General features: G+C 45.3%; 1 protein-coding gene across 3 annotated transcripts in view; it reads left to right on the forward strand.

Moving 5' to 3' along the window:
• The first annotated feature begins 7,409 nt into the window (after positions 1-7,409).
• Positions 7,410-18,156, forward strand: part of ARMH4 (armadillo like helical domain containing 4) — a 61,503-nt gene continuing 50,756 nt past the window's right edge. For 2 of the 3 annotated variants that reach the window (XM_082217517.1, XM_082217518.1), the window contains exon 1: positions 7,411-7,576. In XM_082217517.1, the coding sequence (XP_082073643.1) occupies positions 7,562-7,576 (15 nt within the window). In that variant the 5' untranslated portion in view covers positions 7,411-7,561. Of the gene's footprint in view, positions 7,577-18,156 lie in introns of all 3 variants that reach the window. The other variant, XM_082217519.1, reaches the window with a different exon arrangement.

The following is an 18,156-nucleotide window of genomic DNA, read 5'->3' on the forward strand; positions in this document are numbered from 1 at the left end:
TCCATGGGGTCACGAAGAGTCGGACATGACTAAACGACTAAACAAACTTCATAAATCCTTTGTCAAGTCCTGCATCTTTTGCATTGAACCCCAGACTTCCCGCCCCTTCTTTACACACACACACACACACACACACACACACACACACTTTTAAAAAGGAAAAAGTTGCTTACAGGACAACTAGGCACGATCTCCCTTAATTCAGCGTCATCAAATTATCTCTTAAGTTCTAGTATTGGAGAGAGGGAGAAAAACGTCTCATCCACTCCCTCCAGAAAAACGCATTATTTTATATACCTCTGTCATGTCTCTTCTTTCTTGCCTTTTCTCTAAATCAGGGGTCTGCAAACTTTTTCAGCAGGGGGCCGGTCCACTGTCCCCCAGACCTTGTGGGGGCCCCAACTATATTTTTTTTGGGGGGGAAATGAACGAATTCCTATGCCCCCAAATAACCTAGAGATACATTTTAAATAAAAGGGCACATTCTACTCATGTAAAAACACACGGATTCCCGGACCGGCCACATGCTGGATTGAGAAGGCGATTGGGCCGGATCCGGCCCCTAGGCCTTACTTTGCCTACCCATGCTCTAAACCCAAATGATGTAAGTTTTCCTCATAGGGCAATTGTTCCATCCCTTTAGTCATCTTTTGTTCTGTGAACCGTCCTGAGACCTCCAGATATAGGGTGGTATATAAATTCAATTAATCATCATCAGTGAAGTATACTCGGAGTTGAGAGTGGATTTCATGCTCCTTATTCAGCTCATAGTGGTGAGGGGGAATGGGGGTTCCCCCAGAATGTCTGCTTTATATACCGTATTTTTCGCTCTATAACACGCACCTGACCATAACACGCACATCGTTTTTAGAGGAGGAAAACAAGGGAAAAAATATTCTGAATGAAACAGTGGACGTATCATTTTTGTGCTTCATGCTGTGGCCACAGACATGTGATCTGATGGTGAATTTGGGGTGACCCAATGCAAAAATCCTGAGAATCCCTGTGGATCCATGCTTTGTAACCACGTTTTTGCACCATTGCAGCCCCAGGCAACAGTGGGTGCGTGATTTTGGGGGGGGGCAGGCTGTAGCCATGGACATGCTATGTGCTCTGATGGTGAATTTGGGGTGACCCAGTGCAAAAATCCTGAGAATCCCTGTGGATCCATGCTTTGTAACCACGTTTTTGCACCATTGCAGCCCCAGGCAACAGTGGGTGCGTGATTTTTTTGGGGGGGGGACAGGCTGTAGCCATGGACATGCTATGTGCTCTGATGGTGAATTTTGGCTGACCCAATGCAAAGATCCTGAGGATCCATGTGGATCCATGCTTTGTAACCACGTTTTTGCACCATTGCAGCCCCAGGCAACAATGGGTGTGTGATTTTGGGGGGGCAGGCTGTAGCCATGGACATGCTGTGTGCTCTGATGGTGAATTTGGGGTGACCCAATGCAAAGATCCTGAGGATCCATGTGGATCCATGCTTTGTAACCACATTTTAAGTGGGGAGGGAAGGAAAAACACAGAAGGCTAAGAATGCAGGAGAGGGCTATAACGTGAGGAAAGGAAGGCAAAAGTTTTCCCCCACCCACCCACACAAGCCAGCCACTGTTTAAGGATTTCATCCTTTTAAATGGAAGAAAGCATATTTGAATGCTGTTTGTCTCCAAAAACAAAAAGCAGGAAGTCAAATCAGAATTTTAAGCCGAACCTGTAATCTCTCTTCCCTTCACAAACATTGTTCCCTCCGGAGCAGGGAGAGGATAGAGCGACGCTCTGCTTTCCTCTCTTCTTGCCTGGAGGGGAGGGGCTTTCCCTGCTCTTTGTTCCGTTTGAGCAAACACAGCAACGAAACAGAGAGGGTGGGCAGTAAGACCCTGAGGCAGAATGCAGGAAAGCAACAGCTTCCTGTCTCACGGAGCTCCCTTCTCCCTGAAGCGCGGTTTGATTTTTGCCTTATTTTTCGGCTCCAGGGACCACACATTCGCTGCATAACACGCACAGACATTTCCCCTTCCTTTTTAGGAGAAAAAATCTGCGTGTTATAGAGCGAAAAATACGGTACATTATTTACACAATGAGTCCCACATGATTGGCTAATTATGGGATTTTCCTGTAGGCCAATCAGGTCGCGGATTCACTTCCACTTGGAGCTGAATTGGGTGGCTCCTGTGGACCAATCAGACTGCTGCATTCTGGAGCCTATTGTTCTAGGACCAATCAGGCTGCTGCCTTTTGGATCCTATTCAACTCAGTACATAACTATCATCATCATCTTGGTAGCCCTTTTCTTACTATTTTCTAGCTCTAAAGATTTTTCCTTATTTGAGGTGACCAGAACTGTGCACACTATTTCAAGTGTGGTCTCACCAACATATTTGTACAATGGCATTACGATATTGGAAATTTTATTTTCAATCATTTCCCTAATGATCCCTAATGATTGAATTTGCCTTTTTCACAGCTGCTAACTTCTGGGTCTGCATCGCCATTGGGCTATCCACTAGAATCATAGAATCATAGAGTTGGAAGAGACCACAAGGGCCATCGAGTCCAACCCCCTGCCAAGCAGGAAACACCATCAGAGCACTCCTGACATATGGTTGTCAAGCCTCTGCTTAAAGACCTCCAAAGGAGGAGACTCCACCACACTCCTTGGCAGCAAATTCCACTGTCGAACAGCTCTTACTGTCAGGAAGTTCTTCCTAATGTTTAGGTGGAATCTTCTTTCTTGTAGTTTGGATCCATTGCTCCGTGTCCGCTTCTCCGGAGCAGCAGAAAACAACCTTTCTCCCTCCTCTATGTGACATCCTTTTATATATTTGAACATGGCTATCATATCACCCCTTAACCTCCTCTTCTCCAGGCTAAACATGCCCAGCTCCCTTAGCCGTTCCTCATAAGGCATTGTTTCCAGGCCTTTGACCATTTTGGTTGCCCTCCTCTGGACACGTTCCAGTTTGTCAGTGTCCTTCTTGAATTGTGGTGCCCAACGTACAACCCCAACGTCTTGTTCCTGGTCAGTCACTGCCAGCTCAGACCTCAGGAGTGTATATGTGAAATTAGGATTATTATTTTTTGCCCTGATGTGCACCCCTTTGCACTTGCTTATATTGAATTGCCTTTGCTATTTTACTGTCTATTCACTCAGTTTGGAGATATCATTTTGGAACTCCATGCACACAATGGAAGAGTGTGCTCTTGCGGGTTGAGGTCAAACTGAATGGTTAGGTACCATGAGCAAAACTGAAAGGTTTGAGAAATTTGTGCTTGGCAGATCGAGTATTTGAAGAATAGGGTGGGATAAGGAAGAAGAGAGTTAAGAATACGGCTGGAGGTTATTGAAGAAACTCTTAGGATTATTAGAATCTCTTTCCAATGGAAGAATGGGCAGATACAAAATTTCATATTTCATTTTTTCCCCATTTCACTTTTAATTTGTACACCACACTTCTGTATTGCTATACGCAAGGCGGTTTACAAGCTGAAGAAACAACAAAATAGACAGCAAAGATCACACACCTAATAACAATCTGATCCAACACAGAAAAGTAAGAATAGAAACATAACTTTAAAATAAACAACTTACATAAAACAAAGCAATATTCAGTCATCCATTAGAATATAATAGTAAACAGTATGATTAAATATCAGAAATTATAATTAAACAGTTTATACTTAACAGTTACAAGAAATAATTACTAAACACTAATCAATAAAAATAATGGCAAAATTTGTATAATGGCACTTCATGGGACTTATCCCATAAAGCTGAATAGTGGAAGATTCAAGGTGGTCAAAAGGAAACACAGTAAACTTGAGACTTAACACACATTTAACTTTGTGCATTCAGTTTTACGTGCTTGGGAAAAACACTTTAAAAAAATTAAAAGGGGGCAGAATATGGGTGGGCATCCGGGGGGAAATGACTTCGGCAACCACCTGCCAGGTGTTTTGACTATATGGCTTTTGGCACGATCCCTTGAACGTAATCCCTGCATACGTAAGTTACGGACTCCCTGTGCATTTTCACACAGCACATAGTTAAACTAGGCAATTTGCTCCCTCCAGGGGATTTGACAAATGCAGGGAAGAAAAGGCTATTGGTGGTTACTACTTGCCATTTTAAGGGACGCGAGTGGCGCTGTGGGTTAAACCACAGAGCCTAGGACTTGCTGATCAGGTTGGCGGTTCGAATCCCCGTGACGGGGTGAGCTCCCGTTGCTCGGTCCCAGCTCCTGCCAACCTAGCAGTTCGAAAGCACGTCAAAGTGCAAGATAAATAGGTACCACTCCGGTGGGAAGGTAAACGGCGTTTCCGTGCACTGCTCTGGTTCGCCAGAAGCGGCTTAGTCATGCTGGCCACATGACCTGGAAGCTGTACGCCGGCTCCCTCGGCCAATAAAGCGAGATGAGCGCCGCAACCCCAGAGTCGGTCACGACTGGACCTAATGGTCAGGGGTCCCTTTACCTTTACCTTTTACTTTCCATTTTGGCCATGTGCATCCTACATATAAGCTTCAGTATCAAGTGGAGGAAATAAATGTAGTAGTTGCTGCAAAACAATGTGTGAGAAATATTGCACTCGTGTCCCCCTTGTGAGCTTTCCGAGAGGGATCTGGCTGCCCCGCTCTGGGAAAGGAGATGCTCAACAAGATAGACCACTTCTGATCTCATCCCACGGCAGGGCTCTCCTTAGGCACAGTCTGATATTGTTTCCATTAGCATTAATTAATAGGCTGGCCTCTTGAGGTGCCCTTGAGAAAACATCTCCTTGGGTCGGCTTTCCTTCCTCCTCCTTTCTCCTTGCTTATTTCTTTCTTTGCTGTGCTTGTCTAATTTTGCAACTCGCTATGTAGGACAGGGAGAGGAAGGAAAAAGCTCAGTACTGCAGGGAACCGACAGATGGTGGTTTAAATTTAAGTTGAGATGCTACTGTGCGGTGTGACTTTTTCAGCGGGTTCCCTCCACCCCCGAAATTTATTCTCTTTACCTTGGAGCACTTATTTGCTCCATTGATTTATGTACACTCTTAACAGACTCTCTAACAAATCCTGGTTAGCCCTGGAAAGCGTAAGGGTATTTCTCTTCCGGGCTTCCTTCCCAGAATTGCAACTTCCTCGTGTGACCTTGGGTAGTTCAGCGAGAATATCTGGGTATTTCTTTTTACTCAGCAGTCCTGCCTCCCAGGTTGTAACTGCTGACTTGATTCACACCAAGTAAAATATTTTCTACTTCCATCAGCGCTGGAGAGATCAGGAGCGGAGCTGGACTCTGTTCTTTTGGGGTCAAACAAAAATGGGAATATCAAGAACGCCCAACTGCCGTGCCACAAGGGGGTGGCCTGGGCAGAGCAGGTATAAACTGGCTTGCAGGTTCTGCTTTGCTGCTAGTGATGTTCTTGCAGAAATCATTAAGAGAGAAAATCGAGGTGAGCTAAAGGAAAATTATATGCGTATTGTTATGGATGGAAGGGGAAGGTAGACACAAGGTGAGATGTTGGATGAGGGCTGTAGCTCACTGTAAGGTAAAGGTAAAGGGACCCCTGACCAGTCGTGGCTGACTCTGGGGTTGCGGCACTCATCTTGCTTTACTGGCCAAGGGAGCCGGCGTACAGCTTCCGGGTCGTGTGGCCAGCATGACTAAGCCGCTTCTGGCGAACCAGAGCAGCGCACGGAAATGCCGTTTACCTTCCCGCTGGAGCGGTACCTATTTATCTGCTTGCACTTTGACCTGCTTTCGAACTGCTAGGTTGGCAGGAGCAGGGACCGAGCAACGGGAGCTCACCCCGTCATGGGGATTCGAACCGCTGACCTGATCGGCAAGCCCTAGGCTCTGTGGTTTAACCCACAGCGCCACCCGTGTCCCTTGTAGCTCACTGTAAGGAGGCAGCAATTTCTGTTCTGACCTGTATTCATCACAATCAGTGCCGTTTTCCGTTCTGCTGCAGTTTGGTTTCCATCAAATACTGTGTTATGCATATTGCTATCCCCTACCTAAAGTTAAGTGATGCAGATTACATAACTATTTATGTAACCAATGTTACTTACATTCATTACAGTGTAATGGAAACTTCTAAACAATGTAAAAGAAAGTAATTGCACATATTCTGCACACTTAAATGGCTCAGGGCTGCAATACCTCAAGGACCAACTCTCCCCATATAAACTGACCCAGACCTTGCGATCATCATCTGAGGCCATTATTCTACAGCTTTTTAAATGTGTGTGTAGGGGGGAGTTATTGTTTCATTTTGCTTTTGTTTTAACTATTTATTTTGAGCTCCTGTCATGTATTTTTATCTTGTGAACCACTCTGAGATCTTTGGATGCAGGGCGGTATATAAATTTAATAAATAATAATAATAACAATTAGGTGAAACAGCAACGATCTGAGTGAAAACCAATTGCATTCGCTTATTGAATTCTGTTCCTGACCACAGACGAACATGCAAACTGCAGCCGTTTCTGCTTCCTTTCCTCCTGCTCACTGGTAGAGCCCATCCTTTGCATCGAGAAACTCTCAAGCTCGATCTCCTGGTAAGCGCACCTGGATGGTGGCTGCACACCTGTAATTCATCGTGGGATGCATCGAATCCAGGAGGAAGCCATTGTTTCTGTTATTATTGTGGTAGTTGATTTGTCCATCCGGCATCCTTCTAGGGCAGGGGTCAGCAAACCTTTTCAGCAGGGGGCCGGTCCACTGTCCCTCAGACCTTGTGGGGGGCCGGACTATATTTTGAGAAAAAAATAAATGAATGAATTCCTATGCCCCACAAATAACCCAGAGATGCATTTTAAATAAAAGGACACATTCTACTCATGTAAAAACACCAGGCAGGCCCCACAAATAACGCGGAGATGCATTTAAAATAAAAGCACACATTCTACTCATGTAAAAACACCAGGCAGACCTCACAAATAACCCAGAGATGCATTTAAAATAAAAGCACACATTCTACTCATGTAAAAACACGCTGATTCCCAGACCGTCCGTGGGCCGGATTTAGAAGGCGATGGGGCCAGATCCGGCCCCCCGGGCCTTCGTTTGCCTACCCATGTTCTAGGGTCTCAGGTAGGAGTCCTGTCCTTCACCTGCTCTCTGCTCCTTTAGATGCTGAACATTCTACATGCCAAACAGGTACCATACCTCTGAGCTATATGGACCCTCCCTTTTGCAACCCAAGCGTTTTCTGCTTTTTTTTAAGACTTGAAAGTGCTGCCCAAGCTCTTGCTATTTATGATTCCACTGGAGGAACCTGCTGGTGTGAGGAACACCCCCCCTCCAACTCCTATAAGCACAGCACAGGTCTGCGGGCTGGTGGGCGGGGCGAAGGAGGGCCCCCATGGGTAGGAGTCTTGCTACTGCCGCCTGGCCCAATCCTCGAGCCAGTGAGGAGGAGTGGCTGATGAACAGCAGCCTCTTTCTTCCCCTCCCTCTTCTCCTTTCCTCCTCCCAGTCTCTCCTGGCCATGAAGGCAGCAGCAGAGCAGCTGAGAGGAGGATGCTGAGGACCAGCCCAGATAGCCATCTTCCTGAAGATGCTGCCTAGCTGAAAGGATGGAGGGCGCTCAGGTAAGGCAGGGATGATGCAGAGGCTGCCCTGTATCCTGGCAACGAGGGAGAGAAGTCTAGGTCCAAGGGAGGCCGAGGGAGGGGGGGGGAAAACTTGTCTGCAGAGAGACTTCTCCCAAGTCACTTTGCCCAGTAACAGCTAAAAGGTCCCTAGACAAGGGATGCTCGCTGCCCTGGGCTTTTTGAGGGCTGGAGATGGAAGGAGGCCTCGGTGGGAGGATGCCCGGTCCTTCCCCTTTGCAAGCCTTGCATTCCACAAGAACAGCAGCAGAGCTTCTTTGTGTACTGTTTCAGCAAATGGAGTCTTGCTGCCTCTGCCTGCCTTTTGTTTGGGGATTTGCTTCCCCCATCCCTCCACCTCTCTTTCTCTCCACCTCTCTCTCTCTCTCCCCTTTCCTCCCAAGTTTCTTGGGCACAGATCGAATTTCCCCCTCCGATTCATGGCTTTGATTTCATTCATTTCTCTAGCTCTCCAGGCTTTGGAGCAAGAGCCTCGTTGTGGAATTCCCAAGGTTTAGACGATTGCAAGAAAGGGATAGAAAAAAAAAGAGATGAGAATTGCAAGCCTTTCTTTGAACTTTTTGTGCGTCGCAGAAATACCTCTGAAGGTTACTGTCTGTTGCTGTCCTTACAGCTCCTTTCCCTTAGAAAGGAAAATAATAATAATAATAAGTGTTTGGCATTTAATGTTCAGAACAGCCACAGGGAATTGGTTTATTCGGAGATGGAAGCAAGGTGGTGGGGGAGGAGCGAAACTTCAGACCATTTGCCATTTGTCTGCTGTGCAGAGATGCTTACAGCCCACTTTAAAAATACTGTAACAGAAGGCGGCATTCTGGTGCAATGATATATAACAAGAGACACATGCTGTGATCTTTGCAGATGGGGGTGTTTTGGAGGAAGGGACGGTCATTTTCGTGTGTGTTTTAATTCATAAAAATCAACAGCTCTGCATCCCGGAAATTTAAGGGGCCATCTGTTTCCCCACAGAGAAATAGCTAAGTGGATTAGTGCTGTTCGCATGTATCCCTGTAGCAAATGGACCGCCAGATTTTGGAGAAGGTTGGAGGAACACGGAGGTGAGCCTGCAAAGCTAGCCACAGATTCACGCTTAAAAAAAGCAAACAATTTTTTGGGGGGCGGGGGCACCTGTGCCCAACCCCAGATCTGATGCCATCAGTGCTGATGTTCTGCTTGGGGCTATGACAGGTTCAGTGAACATAAGCTGCTAGTTATGTGTTGGTCCCAGGCCCATGCAGAAAAGGAAGGTTTTTTTAGCCCCTGGTTTGTGCTCTGTGTTTGGCTTAGCTGTGCAGCCCTGAGATATAGGATTGAGGTTGAATCCTGACAAGACAGAAGTACTGTTTTGGGGGGACAGGGGGCGGACTGGTGTGGAGGACTCCCTGGTCCTGAATGGGGCAACTGTGCCCCTGAAGGACCAGGTGCGCAGCCTGGGAGTCATTTTGGACTCACAGCTGTCCATGGAGGCGCAGGTCAATTCTGTATCCAGGGCAGCTGTTTACCAGCTCCACCTGGTACGCAGGCTGAGACCCTACCTGCCCGCGGACTGTCTCTCCAGAGTGGTGCATGTTCTGGTTATCTCCCGCTTGGACTACTGCAATGCGCTCTATGTGGGGCTACCTTTGAAAGTGACCCGGAAACTACAACTAATCCAGAATGCGGCAGCTAGACTGGTGGCTGGGAGCGGCCGCCGAGACCATATAACACCGGTCCTGAAAGACCTACACTGGCTCCCAGTACGTTTCCGAGCACAATTCAAAGTGTTGGTGCTGACCTTTAAAGCCCTAAACGGCCTCGGTCCAGTATACCTGAAGGAGCGTCTCCACCCCCATTATTCTGCCCAGACACTGAGGTCCAGCGCCGAGAGCCTTCTGGCGGTTCCCTCATTGTGAGAAGCAAAGCTACAGGGAACCAGGCAGAGGGCCTTTTCGGTAGTGGCGCCCACCCTGTGGAACGCCCTCCCATCAGATGTCAAAGAGATAAACAACTACCTGACATTCAGAAGACATCTTAAGGCAGCCCTGTTCAGGGAAGTTTTTAATGTATGACATCTTAGTGTATTTTTGGTCTTTGTGGAAGCCGCCCAGAGTGGCTGGGGAAACTCAGCCAGATGGGTGGGGTACAAATAATAATAATAAATAATAATAATAATAATTATTATTATTATTATTATTATTATTTTCTTCTCTCTCTCTCTCTCTCTCTCTCTCTCTCTCTCTCTCTCTCAAAAGCTTAAATTACATACCCTCCAACATCTTGAGTCCCAAAACTGGGGTGCCTATCTTCCCGCCCGAGTCACATGTGGCCCGCCCAAGATCATGGAGCCCCAATGATGCACTTTTTGGGGTTATGCTTTCAGGCGCTCTAAAACATAAGATTGCAGCCCTGAAAAACAGCTCTTTTTCCTGGGCGAGATCTAGGCACAAAATAACACAAAATCGCAGCACCCAGAATGGCCACCTTGTTTTCATGCAGGACGCCCTGGTTTTTTTGCACAGCACATGCGGGGTATGAAATTAGTTTCATACTGCATACTTCTTGATCACGCTAATTTCCTGCTTTTTCCTCAAGGTGTCCAAATTGTGGAGGTTGATGCCATATTATCTTCTCAGCAACCCTGCGAAGCGGACTAAGCTGAACAGTAAAGCTACCTAGCAAAGGAGGCCCCATCTTCTCCATACATTTAGAGCAGTGTAACACAACTTTAAACAGCCATGGCTCCCCCCCCAAAGAATCCTGGGAACTGTAGTTTGTTAAGGGTGCTGAGAGTTGTTAGGAAATCCCTTTGTTTCCCTCATGCTGAGAGTTGTTAGGAAATCCCTGTTTCCTTCACACAGCTATGATTCCCAGAGTGGCTTCCCAGGGAACTCGGGGAATTGGAGCTCTGAGAGGGCAATGAAGGGCTCTCCAAACAACCGCCGACACCCTTAATAAACTACAATTCCCAGGATTCTTTGGGGCAAGGGAAAGCCATGACTGTTTAAAGTTGCAGATAGGTAGCCGTGTTGGTCTGCCATAGTCAAAATAAAAAAATTCCTTCCAGTAGCACCTTAAAGACCAACTAAGTTAGTTCTTGGTATGAGCTTTCGTGTGCATGCACACTTCTTCAGATACACTGAAACAGAAGTTGCCAGATCCTTCTATATAGTGAGAAGGTGGGGAGGGGTATTACTCAGAAGGGTGGTGGGAATGGGAGATTGGCAGATAGCTGAGATGAGCCTGTTGACGACTCTTAACGACTGTAATAGGTCTTACAGGAAAAGGCAAGGGGTGAGAAGGTGAGAAATGACTAAGCCTTCTCACTATATAGAAGGATCTGGCAACTTCTGTTTCAGTGTATCTGAAGAAGTGTGCATGCACACGAAAGCTCATACCAAGAACTAACTTAGTTGGTCTTTAAGGTGCTACTGGAAGGAATTTTTTTATTTTGTTTAAAGTTGCTTTTAGATGCATAGAGCAGATGGGGCTTAATTCCCCCGATTTCACTCAGGGAAGGTTTGTGTCTGACTGGGGACCTGAGCTGGACTCTTTTTGTTCAAACAGAGCATTAATCTGAAGAGGTGAGGAACTTTTGTCAGTCTCAGGATATCACAAGTTGGTAAATACAATACAGTGCCGTGCAAGAAAAAAAATAGCCTGGTAAGACTGCTGTCTGGAACGATTAAAGAAAACTTGTAGTTTATTGCTCTTAGCAAAGAAAGACATTTTTATGCATAGTGAAATATACTCGGAGTCGAGAGTGGATTTCATGCTTTTTATTCAGCTCATAGTGGTGAGGAGGAATGAAAGTTCCCTGCTTTATATACATTATATATTATCTGCTTTATATACATTATTTACACAATGGGCTGCACGTGATTGGCTAATTCCGGTATTCTCCTGTAGGCCAATCGGGTTGTGGATTCACTTCCACCTGGAGCTGGATTGGGTGGCTCCTGCAGACCAATCAGACTGCTGCATTCTGGATCCTATTGTTCTAGGACCAATCAGACTGCTGCATTCTGAATCCTATTGTTCTAGGGCCAATCAGACTGCTGCATTCTGAATTATATTGTTCTAGGGCCAATCAGACTGCTGCATTCTGGATCCTATTGTTCTAGGAGCAATCAGACTGCTGCATTCTGAATCCTATTGTTCTAGGGCCAATCAGACTGCTGCATTCTGAATCCTATTGTTCTAGGGCCAATCAGACTGCTGCATTTTGGATCCTATTGTTCTAGGGCCAATCAGACTGCTGCATTCTGGATCCTATTGTTCTAGGGCCAATCAGACTGCTGCATTCTGAATCCGATTGTTCTAGGGCCAATCAGACTGCTGCATTCTGGATCCTATTGTTCTAGGGCCAATCAGACTGCTGCATTTTGGATCCTATTGTTCTAGGGCCAATCAGACTGCTGCATTTTGGATCCTATTGTTCTAGGGCCAATCAGACTGCTGCATTTTGGATCCTATTCAACTCAGTACATAGGTTTTCACATGTGGTCAAGACAGAGCAAAGAAGTTAACAAACACATGCTAGCTCAGTGGTGTCCAAACTTTTTTCAAAGAGGGCCAGACTTGATGAAGTGAAGGGCCATGAGGGCCAACCAAAGTTGTTTCCTTTTTTTAGGATTGAAGTTGTTGACCTTTTTTTTAATGATTTTACCCCAAAGTTGTTGAGGAATAAACTGACACACGGACCAGATTATACAGACCGGCGGGCCGGATTAGGCCCCCAAAACAAACTCTGGACATGCCTGTGACACCGACTGACATAGAGAAGAAGCAGGAGGAAGCGAAGTAAAGGAAGCGATTTGCTTCACCAACAATTAGTTATGAAGAAAGGAGGAATTGGTGAGGAGTAGCAGGTTTCCTTTCGATCCCTTGCCCCTCCACTGGTTCACGTAGCTTATTACAAGTGTTGTTGATTTACTCTCAAAGGAGGCAAAGTCCCCAAACGCTCAGTGTCTCCATGCCCTGAAAAAAACCATAGCATTGTTGTATTGCCTTGCTGTTGCGATGCATTGATTATCCGGGATTCAAAGAACCCCTCTTTTTTGTTGGTTTCTGCTCTCTTCACTGTGCAGCGAAGTGCTTGTCACAAGACAATGTTTACATTCCACAGTCAGAGTACTGTTGGGTTTTCCCACGGGAATGGGAAGCTGGATGTGACGTACACTGGTTTCCTGTTTTTCACTGTTCTCTCAGTGTTCTTCGTTCCGAGGAGAAGGACGGTTGCTTCTCTGCTCCAGCAGAGGCAAGATGCATGTTTGTAATTTCTCAATACTGAACTGAGAATAAAGCAACTTTAAGCATGTGGCACGTACTGTTCGTCATTCCGTTGTGCACAGGACTCTGCAATATCAACATTTTGGTTATCGGGCCCAGAAAGACGTAAATCAAACTGCGGAATGCCGGCAGAGGTACAGAGGAACGGATCGCGTTATCTGCTCTGCGCGTCAAGTTTGATTGATGAAGGTATGTGCTCATGCTGCCCGGAGCAGCCTGCCAGTTTCTAGTTTATGGCTTTATGGCTGGCCTTTGAACTTTTCAAAGCCGTTTTGCCGCGATACAGGCTATGAGGCACAAGCTCACAGGCTTGGATGGCTGGGGAAAGCGAAAGTACTTTTTAAAAGTGCTTTTGGAAGAAGCTGCAGTACTGTGACGCAGCTTGATTAAAGCAGCAATGATGGATAATGCAAAGCTGGTTGAAGCTTTTGGGATTCCTAAGCTCAATAAGAAAAATTACACGGAGTGGGTACTTTATGCAGAGGCAATTCTGCGGAAGGAAGGTCTGTTTAATGTTATTACAGACAACCCCCCAGCTCCAATTACAGCTCAATGGGCAGCTAAGGATTCCAAAGCAAGGGGAACGCTTACATTGATAGTATCCCCAGAAGAGCTCTGTCTGTTGCGTGGAAAGACCACAGCCAGAGAAATTTGGAACACTTTAAGACAGGCTCACTTGAGGACAGAAGCTGGTTCCTCAATGTACTACTATGCCAAGCTGCATGATATGGCTCTTGCTGAAGGTGGAGATGTGCGTAAACACCTGATGGAGATGCAGAATCTGAGACACGAGCTGCAACAGAGAGGACTCAACTTTCCAGAGGCTGTGTATTCCTTTATGATACTACATTCTTTGGGTCCAAGTTGGGAGTCCGTTGCCACTCAGATTGCTGTTCAACCAACTGCTCAGCTCACAGTAGCCTATGTTACTGCCGTGATCCAGAATGAAGCAGATCGCCGGGGTGCTAGCTGCATGGATAAGGGGGAGTCTTCACAGACGTCATCCCAGAATGCAGTGGAACCACCAGAGGGCGCCAAAGCTTTGAAGGCAGTGAAATGCTACTCGTGTGGACGTCTAGGCCATATGAAGAGGGAATGCAAATATCCCAAGACCAAAACAGAGCAGCGCAGCGGAAGTTCATCGCGTGGAAAAGGCCAAAGCAAAGGCAAAGGTCCGGTGTCCAGGACAACGCAGCACAAGGCAATGGTCTCACGCTTCACTCCAAACGTCACAAAGGTCCAGAAGACGTCTAGATCTTTCTTCGTTGTTGATTCAGCAGCTACCCACCATATGTGCAACGATAAGAGACTGTTCGTGTCTTTTACACCGCAGGAAGGTGCGATTCACGAGGCGGATGACCACACGATCCCCAGTCAAGGCTACGGAACTGTTGTTCTTCACAGTTTGGACTTAGAGATACATGATGTACTTTATGTTCCAGATGCCACACACAATCTTCTAAGTGTGATGCAGCTGAATGAACGGAACATTGACGTTTCCTTCAAGAACAAGAAATGCACCATCACAAAGAAAGACGATTATGTATTGCACGCTGAATGTGTTGATCGTTTGTTTGTTTTGTATTATGATGATGTTGTGCAGAATGATACTTGTTGCATTGCAGGTTCTAACAAAAGTTTGCATGCAGGATGTATTCATGATTTTCACAGGAAATTTGGTCATTTGCATTTTGAGGCAGTATCTAAAATGCCTGCCTTGGTTGAAGGTATGACTATTAAACCCTGCAGGTACCACATGAAGTGCAAAGCATGCGCAGCAAACAAGGTAAAAATGGCTGCGAAAGGTAAGGTGTCTAGTAGGCAAGCTACAGAACCATACCAAATTGTTCATGTTGATTTAGTTGGTCCACTATCGCCCTCTTTGGGTGGAAATAGGTTCTTCATGGTTCTCATTGATGCATTTTCCAGGTATATTTACGTGTACAATCTCAAGCAGAAATCAGAGGCTTTTCCAAGGTTCAAGGAATTCTGTGCTTGGTTGGAAAATGTGCATGGTAAGAAGATACAAATTCTTTTCATTGATCGCGGGGGAGAATTCACTTCTCAGCAGTTTGAAGCTTTTCTGACTGAGAAAGGAATTCAACACGATTTGTCCAGTCCTCGCTCGCCATGGCAGAATGGACTTTGCGAAAGGGCAAATCAGACATTGCTTCAAGGGTTAAAAACCTTGCTGCATGATGCCAATCTTCCAGAGAGTTATTGGGCCGAAGCTCTCTCGTGTTTTATTTACAGTTACAATCGCAGGTTATCTTCAGCGATTGGTTGTACCCCCTATGAGAAGATGTTTGGCAAGAAACCATACATCAAACACATGAAAATTTTTGGTTCTGACATGTGGATTCACTCACCACAAAGCTCCAAGTTAGACAAACGTGGATTGCATGGTATCTTTCTAGGTTATCAGAAAGGTTCTTACAGATTAATGATGACTTACTCTAAGACAATTAAGCTCACAAGAAGTGTTGAGTACAATGCCAAGTGGGGGGAGAACGTGGGAATTTTTCAATGTTATCCTGATGACAGTGATGAGACTGAGGATAAGCAACAGCAACCCACACCCACTGATGAAGGTTCTGATTCTGATTCTGAAACTGAATCGGATACTTCAGAGGATTTCAAGAGTGCGAAAGCCTCTATGCGACCCTCTGAAAGCTCTGATCAGGAATTGGAAGAACCATTGTTCACAATAGGTCACTTTTCTCCTAAGAAGGAAGAGGAGAGTGTTGAAGACCAAAGGCTAATTCGCAGGTCACAAAGAGCCACAAAAGGCAGACCTCCAAAGAGATTTGCTGATGAATTTGCTAAGACAGCAGTAGCAGCTGTTAAAAGCTCCAAGAAGGTATTTGAACCTTCAAGTTTCCAAGAAATCCAGGATTTGGATTCTAAGGAAGCTGAACCATGGTTAAATGCTATGAAGGCTGAGCTTGATTCCTTGGAAAGGAACAAAACTTGGGAGCTAGTTCCAGTAGTTCCAGGAATGAAACTGCTTGGAAGCAAATGGGTCTTCAAAGTGAAGACAGATCAAAATGGCAAGATAGTCAGACACAAAGCCAGATTGGTAGCCAGAGGTTTTGCACAGGTACCAGGTGAAGACTATCACGAGACCTACTCACCCACAGTGAGATATGAGAGTGTTAGGCTTATGCTCAAGCTAGCTGCAGAGGAGAATCTACACATTAGTCACCACGATGTAAATACAGCATTTTTATACGGATCTCTAGGTGAATCACTTTATATGCTTCCACCTGATGGCGTACAGGTAAAACAGGGATTTGTTTGTGCTCTGAAAAAGTCCCTTTATGGTCTCAAACAAAGTGCACGGTGTTGGCACACAAAACTCACTGAAGCATTGTTTTCTCTAGGTTTTCAGCAAGGGAAAGCTGATCCATGTGTGTTTGTCAAAGAGGAGGGGAAAAAGAAGCTGTACTGTTTGTTTTATGTTGATGATATTTTATTCTTTTGGAAAGATGTCACAATGTACAATAACGCCCTAGCTCAACTGAAAGAGCACTTTGACATGAAAGATCTTGGTGAGGTAAACAACTACCTATCTCTGGAAATAGAGAAAGATCAAAGTGGTAACATTCTAGTACACCAGTCAAGGAAAATTGCTGATGTGTTAAGCAAACTGAACCTGATGGATGCTAACCCTGTAGACACGCCAATGACAACAGGTTATCAGGTAGAAGACACTGAAGAAGCATTTTCTGACACTACACTGTACAGAAGTGTGCTAGGCAAGCTAAACTTCATTGCCAGATGTTCAAGACCTGACATCGCTGTTAGCTGTAATTTGCTAAGCAGACAAGTTAACAATCCTACTGTTAAGGATTGGAAAGCTCTGAAACGCATAGCACGCTATTTGAAAGGCACTATGCATTACAGACTGAGATTTAACAATCAGAAGTCTGGTGGTCTTGAGATTTTTGCAGATGCAAGTTTTGGAAGTGACACTACAGACAGGAAAAGTACGTCTGGAGTTTGCTACATGTACAATCAGGGTCTATTTGATTGGTCATGCAAGAAGCAAACAACAATTAGCTTAAGTACTTGTGAAGCTGAACTGAATGCACTGTCTTATTCACTTAAGGATTGTGAATGGTTGTTACAATTGTGCAAAGACATGAAAATTCCTGTCAAATGTCCAATCCAGGTTTACCAGGACAACAAAGCATGTTTGGCTTTGCTGAATTCGGAAGGTTGTAAGCAAAGCACGAAGCACTTGCAATTGAAGTTGCAACATGCTAGGGAACATATTCAGAAGGGACTCGTAACGGTGTCCTATATGCCAGGTAATGAAATTCCTGCTGATGTATTGTCCAAGATTGTATCAAGGGATCAACACTGTACCTATGTACAGAAGTTGGGTTTGTACTGATATTGTACGAACACGCTGCCCAGTGATATTCACAGAAAGGGGGAGGATGTTGGTTTCTGCTCTCTTCACTGTGCAGCGAAGTGCTTGTCACAAGACAATGTTTACATTCCACAGTCAGAGTACTGTTGGGTTTTCCCACGGGAATGGGAAGCTGGATGTGACGTACACTGGTTTCCTGTTTTTCACTGTTCTCTCAGTGTTCTTCGTTCCGAGGAGAAGGACGGTTGCTTCTCTGCTCCCGCAGAGGCAAGATGCATGTTTGTAATTTATCAATACTGAACTGAGAATAAAGCAACTTTAAGCATGTGGCACGTACTGTTCGTCATTCCGTTGTGTGACTCTGCAATATCAACATTTTGTGTGATAAACCTTTTGCTTCCTGTGAGGCCGGGAGCAAAACTTCAAATCGTGTAATGATTCCTTTAAAAAGAAATAAATAGAAAAGCAATCTGGGGAGGCTGCAGTTTTAAAGGGGGAAACAGCGTGTGTGTTTGTCTGTTTGTGTGCATGCGGAGCTGCTTAAATTTTCTCCCCGCCATTCATTTCTGGTCAAATAACTCCCCTCCCAATATCATTCCCTGCTGCTGGGAATAATAATAATAATAATAATAATAATAATAATAATAATAATAATTTATTATTTATTATTTATACCCTGCCCATCTGGCTGGGCTTCCTTAGCCACTCTGGGCAGCTTCCAACAAAATATTAAAATACCGTAATACATCAGAATACATTCTAGCTGCTTATTCAACTTGTAATTGTGCAGGGGGAGTGGATATGTCCCGGGGAGAGAGATTTTGTGTATCAAAATAGCTTACCAGTGTAATAAACGTAAACCTGCCCTTATTCCCTTATGGGGGACACAAGAGCCCTTATAGAGTTATTTGCA

This window comes from Podarcis vaucheri (assembly GCF_965113315.1).
Source record: "Podarcis vaucheri genome assembly, chromosome: 1".
In the NCBI taxonomy this organism is placed as follows: Eukaryota; Metazoa; Chordata; class Lepidosauria; order Squamata; family Lacertidae; genus Podarcis; species Podarcis vaucheri.